This window comes from Sander lucioperca, chromosome 21 (assembly GCF_008315115.2).
Source record: "Sander lucioperca isolate FBNREF2018 chromosome 21, SLUC_FBN_1.2, whole genome shotgun sequence".
In the NCBI taxonomy this organism is placed as follows: domain Eukaryota; kingdom Metazoa; phylum Chordata; class Actinopteri; order Perciformes; family Percidae; genus Sander; species Sander lucioperca.
Genome location: NC_050193.1, coordinates 10,653,688 through 10,680,477, shown reverse-complemented (window position 1 = coordinate 10,680,477; position 26,790 = coordinate 10,653,688). Strand labels below are relative to the sequence as shown.

Below are 26,790 nucleotides of genomic sequence, written 5' to 3'. Positions count from 1 at the left end.
AGCTTCTTTCCATACCTTCTAGTAAAACTGGTCTGCAGAGCAGGCAGTCAAATCGTATGTTGTTGTTGTCGCCGCCTTAATTTAAAGGGAAATTTCACCCTGCAATTGAATTGACATGTTACAGGATGGATGGATGGATGGATAGATACTTTATTCATCCTGAGGTAAGTCTCTTTATATGATGTCAGCAGCATACAAAACAAATCCTGCAGCTGCCCTATAACTTCCTGGTCTGAGATGTTTGAGATACTGACATGGAATATTTTTAATAGAAATTCTGGACCAGCTTTGAAAAGTGCTACCTAATAAGATCATCAAGTCTTTTTTTCTTTTTTTTTTAAAAATGGATGCACCCAGTAAACTGATGTCTCCAAAAACTGGAGAAAAACTGTGGAGATTATAACAGTATCTTTGTCCACAAAGCAGGGTAGAGCAAACTGATTGTCAAAGTATTAGTATTATTATTATTATTTGTTGCAAAAAAGGTATCAATACTATAAATACCTCTATCTTATATGTGCATATTCTTTTCATCATTTACAATACAATCGACCTAACCATTTGACACAATTTTATCATGATAGAGTCATCAATATTTCTTGGTATATAATGAATGCATTTCATTTAAATTACATAAATTACTTGGATTACTTTCTATATTAATCCTGATATCCATGTGTTTACTTCATAAATTACAAAACAAAACGCAGACTTTATGCTTTTATTCGAGCAGTGTTTAATGATAAAAAAACATTAGTGGTGGTTCTGTAAATCCCAGCAGTTTTACTTGGTATCCGATCACAATCACAAGTCATTTATTGTCAGAAAAGCATTTATAAATTGTATGCTTGGTACATTTTGTTCAGTAAAACATTTTTTAGAGATGTTTCTTGAAAGTATGCCTGTGTTTTTTTATTAATACCTAGAATAAGAATAGCCTCTTTTTTTCTCTGAGATGTGTACAGTAATACAGCAACATGTCATAGAGATCAACAGCAACATTGTACATTCAGTGATGACTGGTTAAAACCCCTTTGAATAGGAGTAGTCATTAATTAGGCTCGTGACTTACAGTGCCTGTGCAGACAATGTGATTTTAATGCACACACACACACACACACACACACACACACACACACACAGATTACTTTCCCATCGTGCATCTCTGACTTTGCTCATTTCAACGCAGCCACCCAATCTTCAAAACTCTGCAGGCTTTTCCAGCAAGCAGCTGCACATGATAACTAATGGGGAAAAGGAGCAGTTATGAATGTCATTTGCAGAGACTGCTTGCTGAGTGAGAGAGAGCGCGAGACCACAAGAGACAGAGCGAGAGAGGGGGGTGGGGGGTTGATTGAAGGTCTTAATGTTACATTTTAGCAGCAATTTGAAGATGTTTTCAGCCCCAGGAGTGTCACTCAAAAGCTCTCAGGGAAAAGCCTCAGAGCGGACACCACCTTACATCTGGGACTTGCAAATCACAGAGGCAAGATGCAGATCACTATATATCCCTGTGTGATGCTTAAATCGTCACTTTTCTCTCCATCTCTCCCATTTATTTTTTTTTCTCTGAGGAGACCAAACCGCCAGCTTTAGTTTTTTTTTTTTTTTTTTTTTTCGCTTTTTCTCCCTATGATGACTGCTATAATTAAAGAGACTGGTCAGGGGGGGAGGCCCTCCACGGCTGTTCTCCAACTCATTACCAGATGTTTAGAGGTCACTCCAGTTTACACACACACACACACACACACACACACACACACACACACACACACACACACACACTTAAAAAACAAACAGATACATTCATGTGGACTGATTCTTAGTGTTGATAGTGTGTTGTCATTAATTTTTAGGTGAAAGTGGAGAGAACGCTGGAGGTAAGAAAAAAAAAAAAAAACATTGTGCTGACGATATTTCACAACCCTGTCTAAAAACATGGTTCAACACAGATGACAAAATGTAAGAGAAAACACGAGGCTGTCAATTTTTTTGTCAGGATAAAAACATGATCTATGCTTTCTTTGGCAGCCAGCGCTGTCATATCCATCCCACACCTCAAACAGGAAATAATATCTTATGATGTTTAAATGATTATGCTCCTGTTGCTCGACAGGTACAATTTTTTGTTTGTGTCTGACTTTTATCAGAAGGAAACATATGCCTAGCTTTATCCTGCCTGTCGGGAAACAACATTATAACAGAGAAAAATTATGAGAATGTTTCTTTTCACAATCTGATGAGGAAATATGCAGAGCCCCATCATGTGATGATGTATTTGTACTCTGTGTGTTTGTCATGTAAACACATCCTTACCTCTGTTTTGGGCTTGAGTGTTTTCTAACAAACAAGTTGTGCCATCTATATGTCAAGAATCGCTCATGCAAGGATATAATATTGCTAAATATTTGTAACTGCTATTTTAAAACGCAAACATTCACTTGTTTGAAAATTAAATTAAAAAAGAAAAAAAATACCAGTAATTCGTTACAATCCTATTTGTAGGTTAATTGTTCTTTGTTAACACAGAGGGTTTGGATTTCATGTTAAAAACGTCCTGCTCAGACTTGAGATATGCACATGTAATTTGATATTCACACAAATATTCCATTGTGAGAACACTGCAACATTTTTAAAAGTTCAAGTTCAAGTCCTGTGAATGAATCTCCAGTTTCATTTGACCCTCGGTCAGAGTCTGCACGATTTCATGCCGGTTGCTTCAGACCCTGATGTGACCCCTGCCCACAAAGCCCATGAAAGTATGCCAAGCCAGCAGCAGACTCAAACCTGAAGTAGCTCCAGACCAACATAGCGCCTGGTGATTGTCTATTCTGCTCCAAGATGAAAGCAGCCTCTTGACTTCCGGCCCATTCAGTGGCAAACCGTCCTCATCTTGTATTTATGTGATGCTGAACATTGCAAATAACATTCTGGTAAGGCAGTGTTCCACTTGCACCACATGAAAAGATCAAGTGACAATAATCCTCAGTAAGATAGGGAAACTAGAGGCAGGGACTTCGGGAGAGGAGTCAAAGGGCGACAAACAGTTCAGGAATCCGGCAGATGGATCCAAACCTTTGCTGTACTAACATGAGCCAAGAACAGCAACGCTCCCATGGCCTCTGTCTCAGGACTGTTTCCGGAAGGTGAAAATATCCCGGGTTTTGGAGCCTTTCTTGCCCTGCATTGGAGGTGTGGGGGTGGAGTTTGGCGAAGGCGTGGATGACAGTGAGGGTGAGGAGGGCTGGGGGGTGGAGGTGCCACCATAGGGGCAGCTCTGTGAGTCAGGGTGTTCACCAGAACACTCCACAGTGGGGATGTAGCGGCTGTCCCACATCCCCGGGCCACACAGTTTGCAAAGGTCGTGTAGGCTGCATGGGATTCTGGGTAGCAGGCGGAACTGGTATAGAAGGCTGCGTGCCTGAAAGAGCAGGGCGAAAGTGGCAAGATGAACTAAAATATGTAAAAGAGTGAAAGGATCTTTGGATGGACAAGATACAAAGTCAGGGAATGCAAAACAGTGTGTTGCAGATATCAAACATAGTGGAGTAAAACATTAAAATAAATCAATAGCTTTGACTTTGGTAACAAAACAATGTCAAGGTCAGCATTGCGATGTGGTACCTAATGCCGGCGTGCATCGGATGCAAAATCTCTGGCAACAACAAAAGGAGTTACGCCAGCTGCATGCTAACATGAACACACTGCCTGTGGTTGCAGAAGCACTAACACAGCATCCATAAACATGAGGACGCAGGCACAGTAGCAGGGATGCAGATCATAAATCCTCTGCATGACATGGCAACATCCCATTTAGCTCCGCAAGGCCTCTGTGGGCAGGTTACAGTATGTCAGCGCTGCTTTGCTGCAGCATTGGGCAGGGCTACTTTAATGCAAACACAACATCGGTTTGAATTAAAAGTAATGCAGCAGTCTGTGGAAGAATGGTTATGAGCATGATCATAGACAGATTATTCTAATAGTTTAAGATAAATGGATAGCCATTTACTTTGGGTGTACTGTACACAGGTGACATAAAGGCAAGAATACCCAGAGCATTTACTGCAGCATACCTTGCGTAGCACCAGTTCCCCATTCATGTGCATAGAGAGGTTGCTGAAGTGGAGCAACATTTGGTCAGTGGCGAGCTGCTGTTCCGTCACATCCTCGCCATAGAGAACAATGATGGCCACACACAGGAACAGGTGGAAGTAGTCCATCTATAAAGAGAGAGAAAGAGGTTAGTGAGCAGGTCAACACTGGAAGACAAATGCAGGAATATCTGCAAATTAGCAGTTTTTTAAGGACCTAATGACAACATGGTCTTAGATCTCTGTATTTAGTTGTGCCTTTGCTGCAGGGTGCAATATGAAGGTTACCACAGAACAAGGAACAACAGATATGCACAAAATGGAAATTTACAGTGAAACCCTGTTCGAGGAAAATGCAAAGTATGAGGGTATAGTATTTGAAGACTTTGTACTTATGTAGTCAGGAAGACTGTGACACAAGATTACTTGAAAAATCATATATCCAGTCCTTCCAGTTTTTTTGTGATTGTTACGGGCAAAAATCCTTGATTATGCAGCATGTTTTCTTAAAAAATGCGATGGAATATGCGGGATATTTATGCAATTTTATGCAATGAAATTGCGGGAACTTGCAAAAATTGCGGGAACTTGCAAAAACTGCGGTTTCATCATGGCTTCATCGTGGGGTTTGCAGCTTTTCGATGATGTTCATGTCGCGTAATTACGTCACTTCATAACGTTCCCATGGCAACAGGGGAAAATGGCTGCTCTTGTGTGAAGTAAACGCAACATTTTTCAACTTTCTGCTAAGATATATGTGACTTTTTTGCAACGAAAATGCGGGGATTATGAAATCATGCAAGCCCCGCATATTTTGCGTGGAAATCGGCGAAAGTGCGGCGTATTTGAAAAAATGCAGCCCCCGCATAAATATGTGGACTTTGGCTGATTATGCATTGAATTATGCGATCGCATAATCACGTTTTTCTGGAGGGACTGTATATCAATCAGAAATTCTTGCTTCTGGTCCATCTGGTATGTGACATTCAACCGTCTAAACCAAGGTTTCACGGTGCTATCTCTCCTCTATCGGCACCTGTAGCTGAAGATCAGAACATCTAGCAGGGAGGTCTTTGAACTAGTGCACATGTAAGGCCTACGTGAGCTTAGTTACCGTTTTACAGTTCTCTTACTTCTTTACAGTTGTAATGCTTTTAGGAAGCATTGTTGAATTAAATCTTTACTGTACTTTACAGTAAGGATCACTAATCGCTCTTGAATTAAACCATTAAACTCCTTCAAAACCAAGATGTAATATAACATTTTATACACTAGGTATTTAGGAGGATTACAATAATATGGGGTGACAGGCTTTAAAAAGGATGACATGGACTCTTTTTATTGCAGACAATGTTAGCTGTGCATTTCTGCATGCTTCCTGAAAAACTATTCAAAATGTCATGCTCTATTGCGCCTCTGTGCACTCGTTTATGCAAAGTTTTTCTTACAAACTTGCGTATGCAAAGGAGCCGTTCCGGCTGTGCCCTGACCTGGTAGTGTGCCCAGCAGGCCTCCCACATGCGCAGAGCCTCGGTGTCGGGGAACTCTCGTTTGAAACAGAGCAGGATCCAGCGGTGGCAGAAGAGCAGCTGGAGGCCATCCTCCCCGAGCCTGGTCAGGTGCTGGTGGAAGCGGGGCAGCATGAGACGCAGCAGCTCCCGCAGATACATCTGGAGGCGGGCCAGAGAGGGTACACACTGTCTTACAAACACAATCAAACACTTTCTAGTGAGATTTGAGTATTATTAGGATGGCATTATGCTTCTCTGGGCTGCACGCAAGCAAACATACACAGGTGTTGTTTTGACATGTTTGTGTGTTTCTTTTCTACTTGTACAGATTGGGGGTGTAATGTATGTGTCCACGTCAAGAAAACCACACACAAATCAGGTACAACTTGACATTTGCCTAACTCAAAGATACACAAAGAAACATCCTACCAGCTGCCTCTCCATGTCTTCATCACGCGGTGAGCTGATGAAGATGGTGTTCTCCATGAGACCGACGAAGCACCAGAAGGTGTCGCTTTCGTCCTGGATCTCAGTGAGCAGGGGGGCCACCAGGTCAGACATGCCCTGGCAGTAGCCCATGTCTGGGTTAAACACTGCATAGTTGAGCAGAATCCGCCTGGGTCAAGGACAGCCATGATGATCACAACATGAACATCAAGCGCTTTTGTAACATCTCAGCAGGAAACAGTACATATAATACAATATAGCAATAGAGTGTCATAAACATTTCAGCGTTTTATTAAGGCTCTTGTATAGACATTTCTACGACCCTGCAGCAAAGCCAAACCACTGAGAGTATGGTCCCGCCCAAACACTGAATGATCCAACATGTGTTTCAGCATTGCTGCTAATGCCCAGAAAAACATGACAAGCCCTGCTTAAGCGGTTGCTATGCCAACTCCTCTGGTAACCAGGGAGCTAATTAATGATCTTTCTTGGTTTTTTTTTTGTATATGGGTACTACTTTGAAGTAAACTTCAACAAAGGGAAAACCCAGAGGACTTTGTTTCATTATTCAGTGAAATATTAACAGTAAAAATAGATGTCATTTGAAGGGATGCAGACTTTGCAGTGTTTGGAAAATGAAAGATAAAAATGATAAGAAGTATCTTCAGCTTGCTTGAATCGAACGACCCAGAGAGAGTTATCTGTGATCATATCAGTACAATAGATGTGAGATAACCGAGGAAGCATGAGATGCATCTGGGATCACCCTGCCCCAGACTCAGCATAAGACATAATACCTAGACAAACAGCAGGAGCCTCGATGAGAGTCACTAAACTAATATGCTATTTAAATCCTCTCGCTTCTCGTTTAGAAAGCCATTAGCTCTGAGTATGCATCAAAAGTGTTCAGACGGCTTAGTCAGAGTCAATAAAGCATGAAACTCATTTGCGGCTCCCCCAGGGTTCAGAATATGAAATTAATAGGTACGCCTGTGCGTTGGGCTGAGAATTGGCAATGATAAGGATGGGTTGAGGGAAGGTGAGGGCAAAGAGACAGAGATAGGGAGTGGGGGGAAAAAAGGAAGAAGGGGAAAATAAAGAGAAGTGGTCTGACCTCATGATCTCCACATTGGGGTTATTCTCTCCTCTGAAGAAGTGGTTGCTGCGGTCTGTTCTCACCACATCTTTATCCACTGTGAACTGGACCTTTCTCCAGAACTCGCTGTGCTCCTCCGGGCTCATGGACAATCTGAAACAATACGAAAGCAGTCGTTTCCTCATCAAGATGGGTTTCCAAATTCAGTTACGATAGATTAAAAAGACAAGAAGAAGAAGGTTTTTACTGCACAATCTCTAAGGAAATTAAGGGGAAAAAATATAGTTTAATCAAATAATCTTTCACTCAAATGTCACTCTGGTGTAAACACTTTTGGGTAGCTGCAAATGAACTACAAAATGTGGGGGTGGGCAAGCAGTGGACTAAAGGGCTATTTCACCATCAAGTGCTCTATTGAGGACAATACCACAACCATAAAACCCCCCCATCTATCCCTCTAAATGTAATGGACTAAATTAGCAATGTAATCTGTGTATAGCACAATCAATCCCTAACAAGCAGAGGGGATTTAATTAACACTGTTTGTTTTTTTCATGTGGCCCCACCAGGAATAATAAGTGTACACCTGATGCAACGCCACGCAACTGTTTAGTTTCAGTGTCGTGTGTTTGTGTGGTTGGACCCTCCCCGGCCACCTCTCTCTCTCTCTCTCTCTCTGGAGGATGCTTCTCAGGAGTTCAGTATATGTTTTCATCACTTTATATGTCTGAGGCCGGTATGGTTAAGCAAAAATATAGCTGCGTTTACATAGGAATATTAAATAGGAACATACTCGTTTTAGACACCACCACTGCCTTGGACTAACTTCTATTTATTTTAGTTCATGTTCATTCTTACAGGGACAAGTATATAGCATGGACCAATGCCACATTCCCCAGCATTTATAGTCTTAGTTAGTTTGCCCATCCTAGATGGGCCTTTAAAGTACACAAATCTCAACAAATCTCAAGGAAATACACACAATAGAGCACAAAGTACAAACAATGATTTTAAATGATTTTTTAACATAAAACTTCATTCACACGACTGATTCTTCTTTTAAAAGATGTTTAAACCTGAAACAATCAGTCGATGAAAAGAAAATTATGTTTTCTATGTTGGTCGGACAAATCTGAAGACATCGTCTTGGACATTTTTTCACTACAGACCAAATGGTTAATTGAATATTTGGGGGGGGGGAAAAAGCAATAATGAAAATCATTGTTTGCTGAAGCCACAAGGTGCTTTTATGAACAAAGAGAGTGTTACTGACAGAGAGAAGTGGACTTCCTCTTAACTTCCAGAAATCTGAACCAAAAAAAAAAAAGAGCTATTTTGAATGTTTGTCACGGGTGCACCAAAAATGAAATAAGCACTTCCTCTTCAAGCCAGTCAGAGAGGACATTTTCCTATATTAACCCTGCAATGTGTTAAATGACATATTGCAAATGTATTACTAAAAAAAACTTGACTTGCAAACAAACCAGAAATATGTGTTTGAGTGCAGAAAGATTATCTAAAGGCCAGAAAATATGTGTATTCCTCATGCATTAGCTGGAAAGAAGTTACCCAATAACTGTACTTTATGATGAAGAAATCCAGCTTATGTATGGCAGTATGAACTATATACAGTGAGGAAAATAAGTATTTGAACACCCTGCTATTTTGCAAGTTCTCCCACTTAGAAATCATGGAGGGGTCTGAAATTGTCATCGTAGGTGCATGTCCACTGTGAGAGACATAATCTAAAAAAAAAAAATCCAGAAATCACTGTATGATTTTTTAACTATTTATTTGTATGATACAGCTGCAAATAAGTATTTGAACATCTGTCTATCAGCTAGAATTCTGACCCTCAAAGACCTGTTAGTCTGCCTTTAAAATGTCCACCTCCACTCCATTTATTATCCTAAATTAGATGCACCTGTTTGAGGTCGTTAACTGCATAAAGACACCTGTCCACCCCATACAATCAGTAAGAATCCAACTACTAACATGGCCAAGACCAAAGAGCTGTCCAAAGACACTAGAGACTAAATTGTACACCTCCACAAGGCTGGAAAGGGCTACGGGGAAATTGCCAAGCAGCTTGGTGAAAAAAGGTCCACTGTTGGAGCAATCATTAGAAAATGGAAGAAGCTAAACATGACTGTCATTCTCCCTCGGACTGGGGCTCCATGCAAGATCTCACCTCGTGGGGGTCTCAATGATCCTAAGAAAGGTGAGAAATCAGCCCAGAACTACACGGGAGGAGCTGGTCAATGACCTGAAAAGAGCTGAGACCACCGTTTCCAAGGTTACTGTTGGTAATACACTAAGACGTCATGGTTTGAAATCATGCATGGCACGGAAGGTTCCCCTGCTTAAACCAGCACATGTCAAGGCCCGTCTTAAGTTCGCCAATGACCATTTGGATGATCCAGAGGAGTCATGGGAGAAAGTCATGTGGTCAGATGAGACCAAAATAGAACTTTTTGGTCGTAATTCCACTAACCGTGTTTGGAGGAAGAAGAATGATGAGTACCATCCCAAGAACACCATCCCTACTGTGAAGCATGGGGGTGGTAGCATCATGCTTTGGGGGTGGTTTTCTGCACATGGGACAGGGCGACTGCACTGTATTAAGGAGAGGATGACCGGGGCCATGTATTGCGAGATTTTGGGGAACAACCTCCTTCCCTCAGTTAGAGCATTGAAGATGGGTCGAGGCTGGGTCTTCCAACATGACAATGACCCGAAGCACACAGCCAGGATAACCAAGGAGTGGCTCTGTAAGAAGCATATCAAGGTTCTGGCGTGGCCTAGCCAGTCTCCAGACCTAAACCCAATAGAGAATCTTTGGAGGGAGCTCCAACTCCGTGTTTCTCAGCGACAGCCCAGAAACCTGACTGATCTAGAGAAGATCTGTGTGGAGGAGTGCGCCAAAATCCCTCCTGCAGTGTGTGCAAACCTGGTGAAAAACTACAGGAAACGTTTGACCTCTGTAATTGCAAACAAAGGCTACTGTACCAAATATTAACATTGATTTTCTCAGGTGTTCAAATACTTATTTTCAGCTGTATCATACAAATAAATAGTTAAAAAATCATACATTGTGATTTCTGGATTTTTTTTTTTTAGATTATGTCTCTCACAGTGGACATGCACCTACGATGACAATTTTAGACCCTCCATGATTTCTACGTGGGAGAACTTGCAAAATAGCAGGGTGTTCAAATACTTATTTTCCTCACTGTAGATGTTTTTTATGTTTTGTGTGTTTGTGTGTGTGTGTGTGTGTGTGTGTGTGTGTGTGTGTGTGTGTGTGTGTGTGTGTGTGTGTGTGTGTGTGTGTGTGTGTGTGTGTGTGTATCTAAAGGCTGTCATTCAGTGATTTTGTACCAGTTCTTTCACTTATTCCGTTCACTGTTTGCCTGTTGACCTACATCTGCAGTTGTTACAGCTGCATTGCATCCCTTTGCAGATGCGTCGTCTTCACGGCTAAGGGAAGGACATGAGTTTAGGAGACAAGGAACAAGACCACAGTCATGTATCCTTGCTCCTAATGATCAACCAGTGGCCCCGGAGGCTGCTCTAGTCAAATGGTCTTTAAAGGAAACCACATCAGAGTCAGAACAAGGGCTCTAATTACCTGACTTCGATAAGACCTACTGATGTACTCAAAATGTTAATAGGCCATACAGATGAAACCTGTCCAATTATCATATTCATTACAGACAGAGCAGCATAATGGTGTGAAAATATGTGCACACTCAACCTTTTGGTTGAGGGGTGAAGACAAATAAAGACGTTTAAGTGCTTGTGTGTTTGTGTGAGTGTCTGTGGTTTTTTCCTTCTGCCAAGAGTATGATCTGATAACCGCTGACATGTTTTCTCTCTAGAGACCTTTTATTTCACACCCGGCACCTCCCCTTAACACTTCCCTGATTGTGCCTATTGATTGCTCAGTGCCTGCAATGAGAAGCCACAACAGACTCACATGTGGTTTATTGTTTGACTGACTGCAGCCATGTGACAGTGTATCTGTTGTTTTCACAGTGTCAAGAACTTTGATCAGACTTTTTTTTTTTTTTTTTTTTTAAATGAATTGATTTTTGTATTGTACAGCCAGGAAATCTCCAGATTCCTGCACTATATAACAAACACGCATATATATTTCTTTCGGCCTGTTCCCCACCTCCTCTGCTGGATGTCATGATAGTGGGTGCGTTTTTGCAGTCTCCAGGCCTCCCTCTCCTGGGAGGTGGAGTCATAGCTGTAGTAGTGCAGCAGGAAGGGCCACACCTCGCCACGGATGGATGGGTCGATACCACCGAAGAAGATGGCCTGGTGGAGAGTGGTAAGTGAGCAAACACAGTGAGCACAAAAGGGCAAACAGGGACGCAGTGAGGGATCACTTCTAATATGAGAACATATTAAACGGTATGCAAACTAGATATGCAGACACCCAGCATTCAACCAGTATCTTACTGAACTACAGTAGATGGGTTATTTCATGAGTGTTGCAAAACGCTGTATAACCGAAACCCCTACACTGCATAATTTGCGATGTCCAGCGAAAACAGTGCTCTTCTGTTCCTGCATTTGTGTGTTACAGAGGAAATGTTCTTGGTCACAGTCTAACTGCCACTGAGTCATATGAGTAAGATGGTAAACCTTCACTTGAGTCAATCCCAGAGAACTCAAATGACTCACAGGGAGACATTGGCCAAGACCAACCCTCCAATTATTTACAGACGTGAGGTGCTGATTCAAAGTGAAAGTTATACACTGTGGGCTTTACCTTCAAAATGACTTTTAGTAACTAAGAAAAAAATGCAAGAAAATGTGAAGCTTGAGTGTGTGGATAGCAGCAGGTGAGACCTTTCAAAATGATCGCACAAGATCATAAAAACATGCGCACCCACAGACATACCTTGCGTAGCTTATACTCCTCCTCCACCTGCCCATTGTGGTTGAGGTGACGTAGCCAGGTAGTGACGTCCAGCCGGCGATAAAGCTTCTCCTCTGGGTGGGTCTCAGCCGACGGCAGGATGGGCCTCTGGATGGAAAACTGCATGCAGGATTTCTCATCTGACACCTAACGGAAGGAGAATCAATGGGCAAAAAATGTGGACGCAGGACCAAAATTTAAGTAGAAAACTGGGAAAAGAAAGGCTGAAAATGTCCTTGGTTTCTCACTAAAACGAGATGCCAAACCAGATTTTGTAATTGTAACCCGACCTGGTCTTTAAGTTGAGTTTCCCTGCAGCACTTCCACTGTTGGAAGACCTCAGCCAGCTTGTCCAGGCCAGCATGATGGAAGTGTAGGATCTTATATTGGCTCTCTCGGCTGGCAATCACCAGCTGGCCGCTGGTAGAAGCCTCATCACTACAACGATAAAGGACATTTGGAGGAATGTGTTTATTAAAGCAGTAACAATTTTAATATAATACTTATTATTATTTAACGTACCCAAAACTGATTTTCAACTAATTATCATAAAACAAACCGACATCGTCCTGAAACCTACAACAAATCATACATTTGCACAGTAGCGCGACATGGTGACCCCCTTTATGACCTCCCTGTGAGCTTTGCACTCCCCACTGACCTGAAGAAGAGTCTCAGCGACCTCATGTGACCCAGGTCCACCCTGAAAACGCCACACAACTGCTCCAGAACCATCACCTTCTGCTGCTCCTCCCAACGCATGCACTGCGACTGGCCGCCGCTCTCGGAGGGGGCGTGGCTGTCCAAGCTCGAGGCAAAGCTTGCAGAGTGGGTCATGGACTCCTCGCACAGTTCCCTGGCAAAAACAAAACAAAACTAATACGTTTTGTGAATGCATTTTTGGAGCTTGCTTGAGGGAACTGAGTGATGTTTTCCATGAAATCAAAGAAAGGAGACTTAAAAACATAAACAAATCTGTCTTTTCTTGCGCCTCACATTCAGAAACGGAGCCATTCTTCTCTGTGGAACATTAATAATAAATGTCATGTAGACAGTGGCCAGCGGTGTTTAGCCCAGAGACAATTGTGCAGACATATAGCTCAGTTCTGCCCTGTTGTTTTCTCAGTATAGTTCCACCAAGAGGCTGAGAATGGGAGGAATGCATAGAGGCTTCAGAGGACACACACGGAAATCTGTACACACACAAATCACACTGTCCAATTTCCCCTGTCATTCCCCCATGGCCAGCATGTTGTTCCCGGCACTGAAACATGAGCCGAGGGTTCCTGGAGGACACACACACACACACACACACACACACACACACACACACACACACACACACACACACACACACACACACACACACACACACACACACACACACACACACACACACACACAAAGCTGTGTAAGTGGCAACACAAATCCGCATCCTGCAAAAAACACACACACACATTCATGTACTGTACAGAGAAACATACACACATGCGACAACACAAAAAAAACAGACAAAGCTGTGTAAGTGGCAACACAAATCCGCATCCTGCAAAAAACACACACACACACACACCTAATGACCATGATGCGCTCTCAAACACGTCTCGAGGCATGCTAATGGTGAGAAACTGACCAACACAGAAATGTGTTAACCCTCTGACATTTGAGCAGTAGACGTCTACATGAAGTTATCTGCTTACTACTGACTTTCAAACACGCTTATAATTTATTTAAATAATTAAAACCCAAAGTTATTTAAAAAAAAAAAATAACAAAAATAAAACTTTAAATTATCTCTAATATAAAAAAAGAATGCTACAATAACTGTTTATCTCTTTTGTATGGATGGATGTGTGAATTTAAAGGTATCCTTTTGTAAGAAATTACAATTTTTCACTCACAAATTTACAGGTGAACACAAGTGGCATGTTGGTACATTGAAAAGATAAGGGAGGCCGGCCCAGTCTAATCTATTACACCCTGAATCAATCACGTCTGGCTAATCATTTCCCCGTAAGCAGATGGGAAAATAACAAGGCTGATCAATCCAAGCTGCACAGTTTCCTCTGCTATCTGGTGATTTAGTGCTCTCTGTCTCATGTATCACGGCACCAACCAGACTGCGGAATACAAGGTGACTGGGAGAGAGGCACAGACAGTTCTGGTAAGAGAGTGAAGCAATCTAAAACATATTTTAAAGAACTACTGTACTCGATTTTTCATAACTCAGATGACCGCCAAGCTCAGGGTGTTAACAAGGCCTATGAGGCCATTTACAGAAGACATTTTTCCATTCTTATTGCATGCCTAAAGTACATGTATAAATATACTTTTGCATATTTCTCCGTGCATAAATTAAAGTGCAAAAACCATGGAAAATGTGGTGAGAGACCACATGATTCTTGGCATTATAGCATTGATCCTCCGCTGTGCTGCATTTAAGCGGAAACTCAACGAGTGATTAACAATGGCTGTCAGTGTCAACAGCCTGACTCTGTCCATGTACTACAGGCAGCAGATGCAGGCTGCAGGCAAGCCATAAATTGTACATAGAGTACATTATGTAAACAAGCTGTTTTGATGGAGTCAGGCTGCTGCAACCAACATGTCCCACCAGGCCAGGGTGAGATCAAAACTGCCCTGAGGCCCTTCATAACACCTCGCTCCACATACACGAGGCTTTACCCTGGGGGAAGGTGCTGCCAGGTCACCCTGAGAACCAGGACCAAGTGCAACAGGCCTCCAGGGACTCCCAGGCCCTTCAGCTAATCCCTGGAGAAATGAGGGAGGGCTCGGGTGAAGGGGGTGGTGTGGGCTCTCTGCAGTGTGCACACTGGAAAGTGGTCAGTACAGTTGGGAGTTTGGAGAAAAACCTTTGATGTTTGCGGTCTTATTTATGAATCATATGGTATTCTAATAATCCCAGAACCAAAACAGCACACATCAGATCTTAGACTTTCTAAGTACTAGATAAATGTGAGGGGTCCTGAGATTAGTACAGTGCCTATAAAAAAGTAATCAAGTTTTATTTTTTTCCAACATTGATTCCAGATACCTACATTCAGTTCAAGCTCATTGACTACACAGAGGCGGTCTCCATTTAACTAATGTGGTATCTGTAAAGCATTTAGATCTACTTTCTGTTTTTAACTTTGAAATTAAAAAGGTCTTTTTCTGGGGCGCCTGGATAGCTCACCTGGTGGAGCGTGCGCCCCATGTACAGGCGCTCAGTCCTTACTGCAGCAGCTGTGGATTCAACTCTGACCTCCAGCCCTTTGCTGCATGTCATTCCTCCTCTCTCTCCCCTTTCACACCTTCAGCTGTCCTACATAATAAAGATTTAGTGCCAAAAAAATAATCTAAAAATCATTCAAATTTTCTGTTGATCAGTGTCAAAAAAAGCTAATTTGATTCAATGTTGTTAAATACATGAAAACTTCCAATAAATAATTCTAAAACTTACAATAAATAAATCCAATAAATAATAAAGGAGAATAAACTTTTCTGAGACCTAAATGTGTGTTTTAAATGATTTCTTGAGGTCTTCAAATGGGATACTTTTACCTCTTCTCTACTCTTAATATGATCTAAAAAAAAGAGTAAAACTGTGGTCAAAACCAGTGATAAGTGGTTGTTGCTTTCTTTTAAGGCATCATAAGCCACAAATATCAGAAACCACTTATCTGAGATCTGAGCAGTTTCATAAACTACTGTTAAACTTTGAGGGAACACATTGAGAAGCTCGACAGAGATTGCTGTGGATTGCTCTCCCACCACTCTCCTCTTTCTCCCCCCCTTTTCATCCGCTTTCGCTCTCTCTTTCTCTTTGAATGATTCCAAGTGACATGTTTCCAGTTCCTGGCCCCTTAACAGTGTCAATTAAAGCAAGAGAGAGAGAGAAAGAGAGATTGAGTGGGTTCCAGGGTTTTGGCTGCTGCTCTGCTCTCTTCAGTCCTCTAATCCGGAGAGCTGACATTCAGCCCAGCACAACAACCCCGGGAGCACTGGGAATCAAAGGGCTTCACACAGACTTTAGGGAAGGGGAGGGGGGGGAAGATATTTGAGAGGTGGACAACACCAAAAGAAACAATATTGAGAAAAACAGAGAGAATGAGCAAGTGGAAAGGATGCAAAATGAAGAGTGGAAGGAAGGGACAGATAGGGGATAGAGGAGAATCCAATACAAGGGGGAATTAAAAAAGGCAAATGAGAGGATGGATACGAGTGCCAGAGAGCTAAAGAGAGATGCTAACAGCGAGTAAAGCACAGAGGAATGGAGGAAGAGAAGGACAGAGTAAAGGTTAGAAGCTGTGAAGCAGAGAGCGCTGCCAAGTCACACACTGACTGCACTTACAGCAAGCTGGGGTCTGACAGTGGTTAAAAAGGCCTAAACACACACTCTCTCACTCTCCTTGACACACACTGACACAGGCTCACACATTCTGGGCAACATGTCAGGCCAAATAGCTGCGTGAGGAAACAACCACAGAGGGAATCATAAAGTCGAACGGCCCTGAGGTCCGAACAGCAACACAATCACTGTCCAGATGGCTCGCTTGATTAGAGAACAGTCTCTGGAAGCACTGTGGTTTTGGGTTTGTAGGATTTGGGGACTTATTTTGGGCCATCTGTGACATTATAAAACATTCAGAAAGGACCCATCTTGAACTTTGTTAACATTTCATGCCTTCTACTTGAAGTCATCTACCTGCTTTCACTCCCAAGGCACATTCAGCTATAGTGCAGTGAGCCACCTTGTGGCCTCCAAGGGTAAATTATCCTTCATGCAATCAATTCTTTTCTTTTTGGCTCCACCTTGTGGTAGTAAATGGTAACTGAAAAGACACACAATAAATGTAACTTGTAACAAATAACCATCTGAGTTACAATGCTACAATAGACAGCTAGTCATACTAGCCATTCATTCAAGTTTCCCAGATTTCAGACATTTTGTGTTGTGTGACGCAACTGTCCTCAGAGTGATGTAAATAAGTGATTAGAGCAGATGCAAATAGTAATTTATGACAGTATGGTAAAGTCCACATAGAAATCAAATATAACAAGCATATCAACTGAGAAATGTGTTTCTTTGTAGTATTTGAGTACATGTATAATATAATTGTAGGAACTGCAGCAATAACACACACACACACACACACACTCTAAAACACACAACCTTACATTATTTTACAGCACACTTAGATTTAGGGATTATGGAAGAAATATAAATCCTCTCTTTGCCAAAAATAACCCAGAACCTTTTTTGTGTTTGGTCTGTAAAATACATCCTACAAATCACAACATCAGTGCAGTCTTCACTAGAGACTACTACTCTGTAGCTTTGCACTGAAGCCATGTCCTCTGGGTAATTGTGTTTGTGTTTAAGCAACCTGGGGGGGGAGTTCACATAACAACTTACATGCAGGGAGTATTTTGTAGGCTGATTCCACGTTTTTCACCCAATATATTTAAATTCTATTGCTTTTAGACCAACAAAAGCAACTACAATATGCGTTAATAAATATAACACCTTAACAAGAGGCTTTTGAATGTCTGCTCAAATCTTACTGAGTGAGCTATTTATTTGACAATTCTCTGACCTTTAAATTCTGGTTTGAAAAGAGAAGCCTGGGAGGAGCTCATAAAGAAAATACATAAACTGTATCATTATCTCAAATTTATCTTTATAGTTAAAATGTAATTCATCTAATCCCACGTAGATCACCAATACAGGCCTGGAGATTAATTTAAAGAAAACTTGTAATATTGGTCAGCCCTCAAATCATTTTGCTCTTATACATAAAACATACAAAATAAAAAATAATAAAAATAATCCTTTTGGTGTTTGTTTAGAGGTGGAGGGGCATTGCATCTTAATATTTCTACATTTCTGGCTACGAGTCTGATTGCAGATTCAGTTTTCCCATTTGTCCTGATAACTTCTCAGGCTTTTTTAAAATCTGAATGCAATTAATTTACATAACTGCTCTTGCAAATATGATTCACTCACTTTCAACACACAATTAGGCCCTATTAAGTTGAACAGCAATCAGCGGCATGTTATCTTTAACAGAGGCCTGACAATGTCTGTTTTGATTTCTTTTAGAGACAATAACCAACATTAAACCACATGGAACTACTTAATGCAACAAATGCTTTTGTATTCGACAGAACTCTGCTCTGCTCAGTAATATGAAAAAGCACGGAATAAAAATCGCACTGGCAAAAAGGAATAGCAGTCACAAAAGTCAAAAAGGTAATATAGTATGCACCTTAACCACTCGGCTACCCGGGTGCCCTAAACATCCCAATCTTTGACAATATGTGGGACAGTAGTGGAGCTATAAGTGAGGTGGACAAGGGACCATAAAAATAGTTATTTTTCCACCGCTGAATGACAAAACAAAGGATAAACTTAACTCTGCCGTGTAAAGTACACAGATCATGAACGAAGCCCATTTCGACCCACTCACTGACCTGCTTTCACTGTCCAGGAAGACGGAGCCGCTGCTTTCACAGAGGGCCTCGCTGACGGGCGACAGGCAGAACGGGGAGGAGAAAGTGTCCGAGTCTGAACCCATGGTACTGTCCCGACTCACTTCGTCCGACAGCTCGCAGGAGCCTTCGTCGCCCTCCTCCCCCGCTGAGGGCAGCTGCTGCTGGTGTGAGGAGGGATCCGCCCCTGCCTCTTCGACCAGGCTGTGGCTCTCTGCCGAGGTGCTGCTGGTAATGTTCCTCTCCTCATCATCAACTTCCTCCTGGGCTGCTGGGTGACGGGAGTGGGGTCTGGAGGGGAAGGTTGGGTTAAAACACAATCATTGTCACATACTGTAAAATACTAATATAGGGCTGCACACTTCAACAAAAATGTTTTTAACCTCAGTGTAACTATGGTTTTCATAATGTAATTACATGCTTTTTTCAAATATTGAATATCTTAAAAGCTTTAGTGTGTAACTTTTTGATATTAATGAACGTCCGTTACATTCAAACAATTGCCAAATGAGTTGCTACAAAGCTAATTAAGACTAAGACTTAAGGGGGGCGGTGCGTGGTCACGGAAGGCTTGTATCATTGGGACGCCCCGACAGTTTTGTTGTCATTACTTAGAATTCCTCATGGGGGCGGCAGAAACTACGCACTATAGCTTCAAGGAGTGTTCCTTAAGAGATGTATAATTTATTATCATTATAATAACATACAGACACACTGTTTCTGTGCATCCAAGACATTTAATACACTTTGAGGATACACATTTTAAGAAATGACTTTCCTACCGTCGGCCTCGGCGGCGTGCGTTTCTGCGTACAGGGGAACTCTCTGGCGTGATGTAGCGTAACGCCTCCTCATCCTGCCTCTGGATGCGGGAGTTGGGCACCCAGGTCAGAATCAGGGTGGTGCCCAGGCTCTCATCCTTCTCCGTGTGCACACACAGGTAGCCTGTAGGGGGTAACATAAACCACGGTTAAATTAGGAATAATTATGTTGAGAGGAAAACGGGTAACGCATGAGGAACTGACAAAACTTTTTTTATTAGTAGCAGGCAGCTGCAACCCAAAGACAAACACGAAAGCTGAGAAGAGATAAACACACAAAGAGATGAGGACACACCCTGAGAGGTGAGCACACACACACGCGCGCGCACACACACACACACACACACACACACACACACACACACACACACACACACACTTATTTTATTTTGCTGTTTTAAACACTATATTTGTGTCTTTTTATTTTGCCTTGTGTTTTTTATATCTTGTCTTAGTGCCTTTTTATGTCTTATGTAAAGCAGTTTGAATTACCTTGTTGTTGAAAGGTACTATGCATTGTATAAACGTGCCTTGCTAGGTGCAATGCCATTTGCTAGTTGAAATGGATTAGTAATTCTGCATATAAAAAAATGGCTGGGACGCTGGTGATGGACTGTATCATTGTCACTGCACTAGGAATTTCAAATTCAGAACATCTGCCGATTTTTCAGCTTACTTCTTTCGTCTCATTACAGTTTCTTTCTGACACTATGGTACTATTCTCAAAAGTATGTGGTAATATTTCACTTGCTTAAGTACAAATAAACCAACAGATCATCAAAAAGTACCTCTTTTCACAACTCTAAGTACATCTGACATTGACTGTGTACAAAAAAAAAACATCTAGAAAGACCAGTTTCACATTGAAATACACTACGGTCATACAAAGTACATGCATAACTTTGGACAGGACTTTCTTCTCTATTGTTAAAATACTTTTTACTGACACTATGCTCATTATTCATAACTGATCAATGAAACATTTGCCTTATATACTGTATGTATGGTTGTTGTTTTTTGCCTGATATAGTCCAATGCAAAACTTCAGAATCACCACCCTAAGTTGTGAAATTTTGATGTGACCTTGGTGGGATTTGAACCCACAATCTTAGTGTTGGTAACTTACAGTAGTGCTCAAACCATAAGGGCCACAAAGGACCACTGCAATGATTACAGTGTGTGCAATACAACAGAGTGGATGAGGCTTGTGATGATATTACTGCTGACCAATGTCAGGCTTGGATTCGACATTCAAGAAAAATATTTCCAAGGCCAAATTCATGCAGGTTAGTGTAGTGTGTACTACTAAACACTTTTTTTTCAGTTCAGTTACAGTGGGTTTTTTTACAGTATTTGATTAGAAAAAAACCTTACAGTAATGTTGCAATACAGTAAAAGTTTGTTGCATCGATGATTGGGGAAGATGTCCTCATTGATCACACTTCTGATTATGGGATAGGTATTATGGAAATAGTTTGTTGTTGAATTTGATGGGTAATTTTGCCTACTGTAATGTGAAAACAGTGAAGCAAACAGATATCTTTAGCACTTCAAAGGGTCATTTTGAAACATGTTTCTTACATTGTTTGGTCTTGGACTGAGTGATTGTTACAATAACTTAACTGAAAGAATTGCACTATGATATGTTTAGGTGACTTAACAAATATACTCATATTTCACCAGAAACTTAGGGGTTGAAACATTGGTCTTGTATTGAAAGATGTTTACAAGCTAAATGAAAGGAGAATCAGTTGCTTTGAATGCAAGATTGAATGACTAACTAAGTATGATCAGTTGGGAGTCTTGTACTTAAGAGTTTTGAAACACTGCACCATACTATTGATAATAGTACCATAGCGACTAAAACAATTTATAACAAAGTTGAAAGGAAAAATGGATGAGCGGTTCTCTCCACATCTCCATTCACACCACACAGATAAACAGCCAGAAGGACACTTTCAACATCAGTCCAGCCTCACCTGGGTGGTGCTCTGCCAGGCCAGGCAGGGGCTCTGCGGGGTGCACACAAACATTGTTTTTGGAGAAGATGATCTCGCCATCCAGGCCCGGACGTGACGATGAGCCCCCCGCCCCTGGGTTAAAGGTCAGGAGGTCGGAGGCCTTGGAGGAGGCACGCCGCAGGAGCCGACCCAAAGACATCTCCTCAGACACCGGGACACTGGGCCCATCCTCTGAATATTTTGGAGTAGAAAAGGGAGGCACAGGAGGGGCGGTCAGTCCATGATAGTAATAGCATGGGAGCGTTAAAGACCAGGTAAAGCCAAGGGTGGACATAAGAGAAAAAAAGGAAACATGACAGCTACATATTTTAAAAGGACAGTGTGACACAGCTTGGCACTGTAGGATTGCACACATCCTCACCTACACGTCACCTCCTCTGTCACAGGTGTCCCTGTATTTACTGCAGTGTCCTCTCTGCAGCGCTCAACCCCGCAATCCCCTTACCCCTCCATACTTGTTCAGCATTTCCCTGTGCCACATATTCTTTGCCAACGCCTCTACCTACTAACACAAACCCATTCACAGGATCTGTGGATAGAACTGTAGTGTGTACCCAAACGGGTCCTACCTTCTGCAAACAACACACACACACACACACACACACACACACACACACACACACACACACACACACACACACACACACACACACACACACACACACACACACACACACACACACACACACACACACACACACACACACACACACACACACACACACACCTCACTCTATCCGTGTGAAATTCCAAGCAGTTATCAGTAGCAAACAGATGTCCTCCACTGCAGCACTGAACTGCAAGTCCAACCACCTGTGTTTAGACAAACATCGAGTCGAGCACAAAGAAACCTTTTTATGTTTCAGCACGGTGTGTTGCTGAGGGCTTTGTTCTTTGAAAAGACTTGAAGGGAATCATACTTTTCAGGCTCAAAAGAACACTAAACACAAATAAAGTCAAACTTTTTTCGCTCGATCACCTCACATAACTTCATTTTCTTTCTCTTTGCTTTGACATGTGTATCTGTATCTTTAGACCCACTTCATGTACCTTGTTTTCTTGTTGGCAGAACATTGACATGTACTCCCCACTCCAACTGAGGAATGTTTCCTCCTTTTTCCTCAGAGGGCATGTTTACCTCTGCTTGATTAAGCAGGCACCCAACTTCCTGATGCCAGACCCCAGAAAGGAAGTCTGCTGGCACGACAATCAGGCATGACATCGAAAAGGAGGCTTACTGTAGGCCATCATTTGGTTTACATTTATGTTAAAGTTTGGGTGTTGGTGTTTTACCATTTGGGCGGTACATCTGGTAAAAAAAAAAATTTAAAAAAAAATGGCATCTACCATGGCATCTACCGTTTCTTGCACATGTGAATAATCTCTGCCTTCTACTAAGTTGTATCATCTTTTTATCTCAATTACAGGTTAATCAATTTGTCTAAAAAAAAAAGTCTGAGGGCCCAAGGTGATGTTTTGAAATCTCCAAAATCCATACTGAATTCAAGATGATATAAACCAAACTAAATGTAAAACGTTGTCACATCCAAGAACCTGGAGCCAGCAAATGTTTGGCATTTTTACATGACAAATGACTGAAACAATTAATCTATCAAAATCCAATCAAAAATAAAAAAAAATAAAAAAAATTAGAAACACATTTCAGTCTCTCAACTAATAATTTTGTCTCTACAATATCCGCAAGTGATTTATAATGTAGAGAGAGCTCATTTTATATGCTTTAAGACCTTTTTATTTTTGGAAAAAAAGTCTGAAATCATAATAATCGAAAAACAAAAGGACAAAGTATTTGCTTGCCAACTCAACAATCCTCTATCCGCAAGCCACAATATTAGACTACCAGTACTGAATAAGCTGCTGCCTCTGGGCTATTTGCATGATAACTGCTTCAAATAGCACGACATTAATCCACTTGTAAATAAACCAGAAGAGCTTAACGCAGTGTACTACTTTGACTCTGGATTCCTGCAAGACACAAACTCCCAAAATATGCTACCTGAACATAATGACAGGCTGACAGGCAATCTTAAACATGACACACAGCTGTTTCCAATAGCCTCATAACAGCGATAACATAATTCACTGCTGTGCTGCTCCAGTGGTTATTTTGGTCTGTATGTGATTACAGGGCCACTCAGGTCAGTTTGATAGTGCTCGTTCAGTCTAGTCCTCTCACTTCCCTCTTCTCACTTCATCTTTTATGCTGTCAACACCTCAGTGTGCTCACACTTGGCCTCTCATCTCGGACCTTTCACTGTTTTATCAAATGATTCACATCCTTAACTTTAGTCTAGTCTGACTGACCTGCAGAATACTTCACATTGTTTTACAAACTTTTAACAGATTGCCTGCCGAAAAAACTTTTGAGAAGAACTTGAAACCTACACCATGGAAATATATCTGCGAGTATAGAAGCAGCTTGGGTTTCAGCTTCTCACCTCTGGGCAACATTTATTAAGTTGTCACGCTGACATTTGAATAAAGGAGCTGAGAACTCCTTTACATCTGCGCTGTTTACTGACGTGCCTGGGGCAACTGAAAGGAGACCAGGATCATAGAAGCCTGAAAAACAAGGTTCTTGTGGACTCTGCAATGGCTGGGTAAGTTATGAGGAAACTTTATGGGTGACTCAGTGGGAGTGTGGGAAGCATACAAAACATATTTTAGTAACATATAATAGAAAAGTCTTATAATGAAGCTTCATGTCATAAAGTAATACACTGTGCTGAACTGGTGGCATACTTAAAAAAAAAAGATGCCATTAAACATAACCCCTGCAACCGCACACTGGTATTAAGTGATGCAATTGCAAATTAAAATGAAAGAAAACAAAGGTGATTCATTATTTACTTCTGTTCTGGGAAAAGTGTTAAATTGTGCTTAGATGTGTTGCCTTAAATTGTTCTACAATCATAAAACTTACTAGAACCTAATGAATGAATAAACTGGGCGGATATATTAGTCAATATAGGCTTATCTCTTATATTGATATCAGCATATTAGTCAACTGATAAGCAACAACAAATTGCAGCACAGTAATGGCAAATATCCTTTAAGTAAACAGGAACGCCATAAATTAAATTGTCTACCAGAGCACTGACTAGTTTATTTTTCAACTATGAATGTCCTGCTCAGTACATGGATTGACATAATTTATGTGATCCTTCGGCAAATTGTTTGCTTATAGTTTTAAAGTAAAAAATAAAAGAATATCAGCCAAGAGAGCTTTTAAGACTCTCAAATATAAGTTTCTGTATCCACCTAGAATTAAATTTTCCTGAAATTTAAGCGTGATGCTGTTCTAGAATGCATTTCACTAAAAGGTGTTATTATAAAGTGTTATTATTAGTATTAAAAAGCATTGCAATCCGATGCAGAAAAACCACAAACTACAGCCTTACAAAATGACCAAAATTGGATCACCTCATGGATGGAAAATGTTTCACATAGGTAGTATTTATGATGTACTTAACTGCATTTCAATGTACAGGGGTTTACCTTTTACTGCTTAGTCAGTATTGTGAATTCAGGTTACAGTCGTTATCTCCATACAGTGGCTAAACTACCAAAATAAAAGGCTGGTTGAAGGTGGCCTCTCCCTGTCCTAACTGGGTTAAAAGCCTCAGTAGTACAGTAACAGCCTGTGTAGCAGAGGCGTGCCATGATGTCGGGGGCTCTATCAGCATCAACCTGACAGGAGGAGAGGGGAGGATGGGACAAGGCTTGTGCCACCACAGCACTATTTACACACAGGCCAACACTAATATACATGTGTTTTTGGCCCGAGCAGCTATCTGTACCATCTTGAGCATAAATATTTTAGCTGCCCACCGTTAGACCATGGGCGAAATCCTTTGCTAGTTACATTTCACGGTGTCCGCGTTTACAGGTAACTTTAAAGTTTGTTTATATGCTAACAGCAGCAAAAAAACAAGTGTTACATTATTTGCTCGTACCGGGAAAATGTGTCATTTTTGACTGATGGAATACACCTGTTCCAGAAGGATAAATGAATGAATAGCAGAAACGGGGCCAAGCGGCTGAGCTCTCACCTTCAGTCCCGCCGCAGAAGTCTACAGCCCATGTCGGACATCCATCTCACCGGGCAACCGGGGATCGAACGGCATGTACCAGCGTCGTTTCACCGCCTTTTTCCCGGATTTAGCTCAGCTGTTAGTCAGGAGTGTAGTCTTGTTTGTAGCCCTGTGTTTTCCGACAGTGACACTACACGTTTGACTGCTGCTTTTTCTACAGCAAAAATAACACTTCCGGTACACTTTCAAAGTAAAACCTCCCTGTTGGCGAACACGGTGCTGGCCCTTTCAGACAATGTAAGACACTTTTAATTTATGAGCTAAACCTGTCTTACTTCCTATGATAACTTGGCCATGTGTGTCTAACTTGACTTAACAGCTCCAGACGTCTATGCTCCAGACCAATCCCCCAAATTCCACCGCTTCCGTAATGTCAAAGCCTTTTTCTATCACACAAACCGCTAATTTTAGATTTCAGATTAAAAACACGGAGGGACATCAGGGCATGTCCTGTAAAATATATACAAATTTATTTTACATTAACCAAAGTCATCATCCGACCCAGCCTACTTTAAAAAGCTGACCCTTCTTTCATCACGTGACGTTTTAAAGGTCACTGGCAGAAGCTTGAATGTAGTTGGTGCATCATCAGGACCAGAGGTGGAGTCAGAGCATCTCTTTGCACAGCTGCTGGAGGCACCTGTCCGTTTAATTTTATTTCAGGCAATAAATAATTACGCTCTTGCTAAATTTATAATACACAATTTACTGCCTACAACCTTTAAATTGAGTTGTTTTTAATTTATTGTAAATTTGGCTTGGAGATTTAAAAAAAAAAAAAAGTAATTTTCCTATGAACATTACAATAAATCATTTATATATTCAATATCCTGTAAATCCTGTACAATGATGGTGGTACATGTAAATGCTATCCAGCTTCAACTAAAAACCATGTGATGAAACTGATGCTAATATAGCAGTAGTGTCCTTCGTACAAACAAATAATACATTTTGTATTATGTTGATAAAAAGTAATGACATAAGTTGGTATAATGGATCTCATCTCAGAGACAGCATAACATAGGATACGCAACATTTTAGGAGAATTATAGTAAACAATAAACAAATAACTTTTTTTGTGATCAAATTTTTATTTTATTTTAAAGAGACAGTACGTGCAGGTATGTATACGCCTCAAAAATAAAGCACAAAACATATATTCACATATCTGCCTATACATATACGCAGAAACGTGTAATTAGCAACTACGATAAGGAGGAAAAAAATATATATATATAAAAAATAAATAAATAAATAAAT

At 41.2% G+C, this 26,790-nt stretch overlaps 1 protein-coding gene across 4 annotated transcripts; it reads right to left on the bottom strand.

Annotated features, from left to right (window-relative positions):
- Positions 1–708: 708 nt before the first annotated feature.
- On the bottom strand, positions 709–25,796 carry tbc1d16 (TBC1 domain family, member 16). 4 transcript variants are annotated; one of them, XM_031312579.2, is made up of 13 exons: positions 25,489–25,796; positions 21,374–21,586; positions 19,356–19,518; positions 18,556–18,864; positions 12,740–12,934; positions 12,369–12,516; positions 12,061–12,225; positions 11,323–11,471; positions 7,164–7,298; positions 6,032–6,218; positions 5,582–5,761; positions 4,074–4,220; positions 709–3,421 (listed from the first exon to the last, which is right to left on the bottom strand). In XM_031312579.2, the coding sequence occupies exons 2-13, from the start codon at positions 21,552–21,554 to the stop codon at positions 3,128–3,130; spliced, it is 2,253 nt and encodes a 750-aa protein (XP_031168439.1). In that variant the 5' UTR covers positions 21,555–21,586; positions 25,489–25,796; the 3' UTR covers positions 709–3,127. The 4 variants fall into 4 exon arrangements, with proteins under 4 accessions (XP_031168439.1, XP_035852871.1, XP_031168440.1 ...); XM_035996978.1 differs by lacking the exon at positions 25,489–25,796 and adding an exon at positions 22,466–22,585; XM_031312580.2 differs by lacking the exon at positions 25,489–25,796 and adding an exon at positions 21,777–21,904.
- Positions 25,797–26,790: the final 994 nt, after the last annotated feature.

Bases quoted from the DNA above. Each gene is read 5' to 3' on its own strand.
- tbc1d16 (XM_035996978.1), bottom strand. From the start codon at position 22,547: ATGCCCTCTGAGGAAAAAGGAGGAAACATTCCTCAGTTGGAGTGGGGA. The intron at 12,935-18,555 runs GTCAGTGAGTGG...TGTTTTTGCCAG, and splicing joins TTCCTGGACAGTGAAAGCAG to GGAACTGTGCGAGGAGTCCA. The intron at 4,221-5,581 runs GTCAGGGCACAG...CTCTCTTTATAG, and splicing joins CCTGCTGGGCACACTACCAG to ATGGACTACTTCCACCTGTT.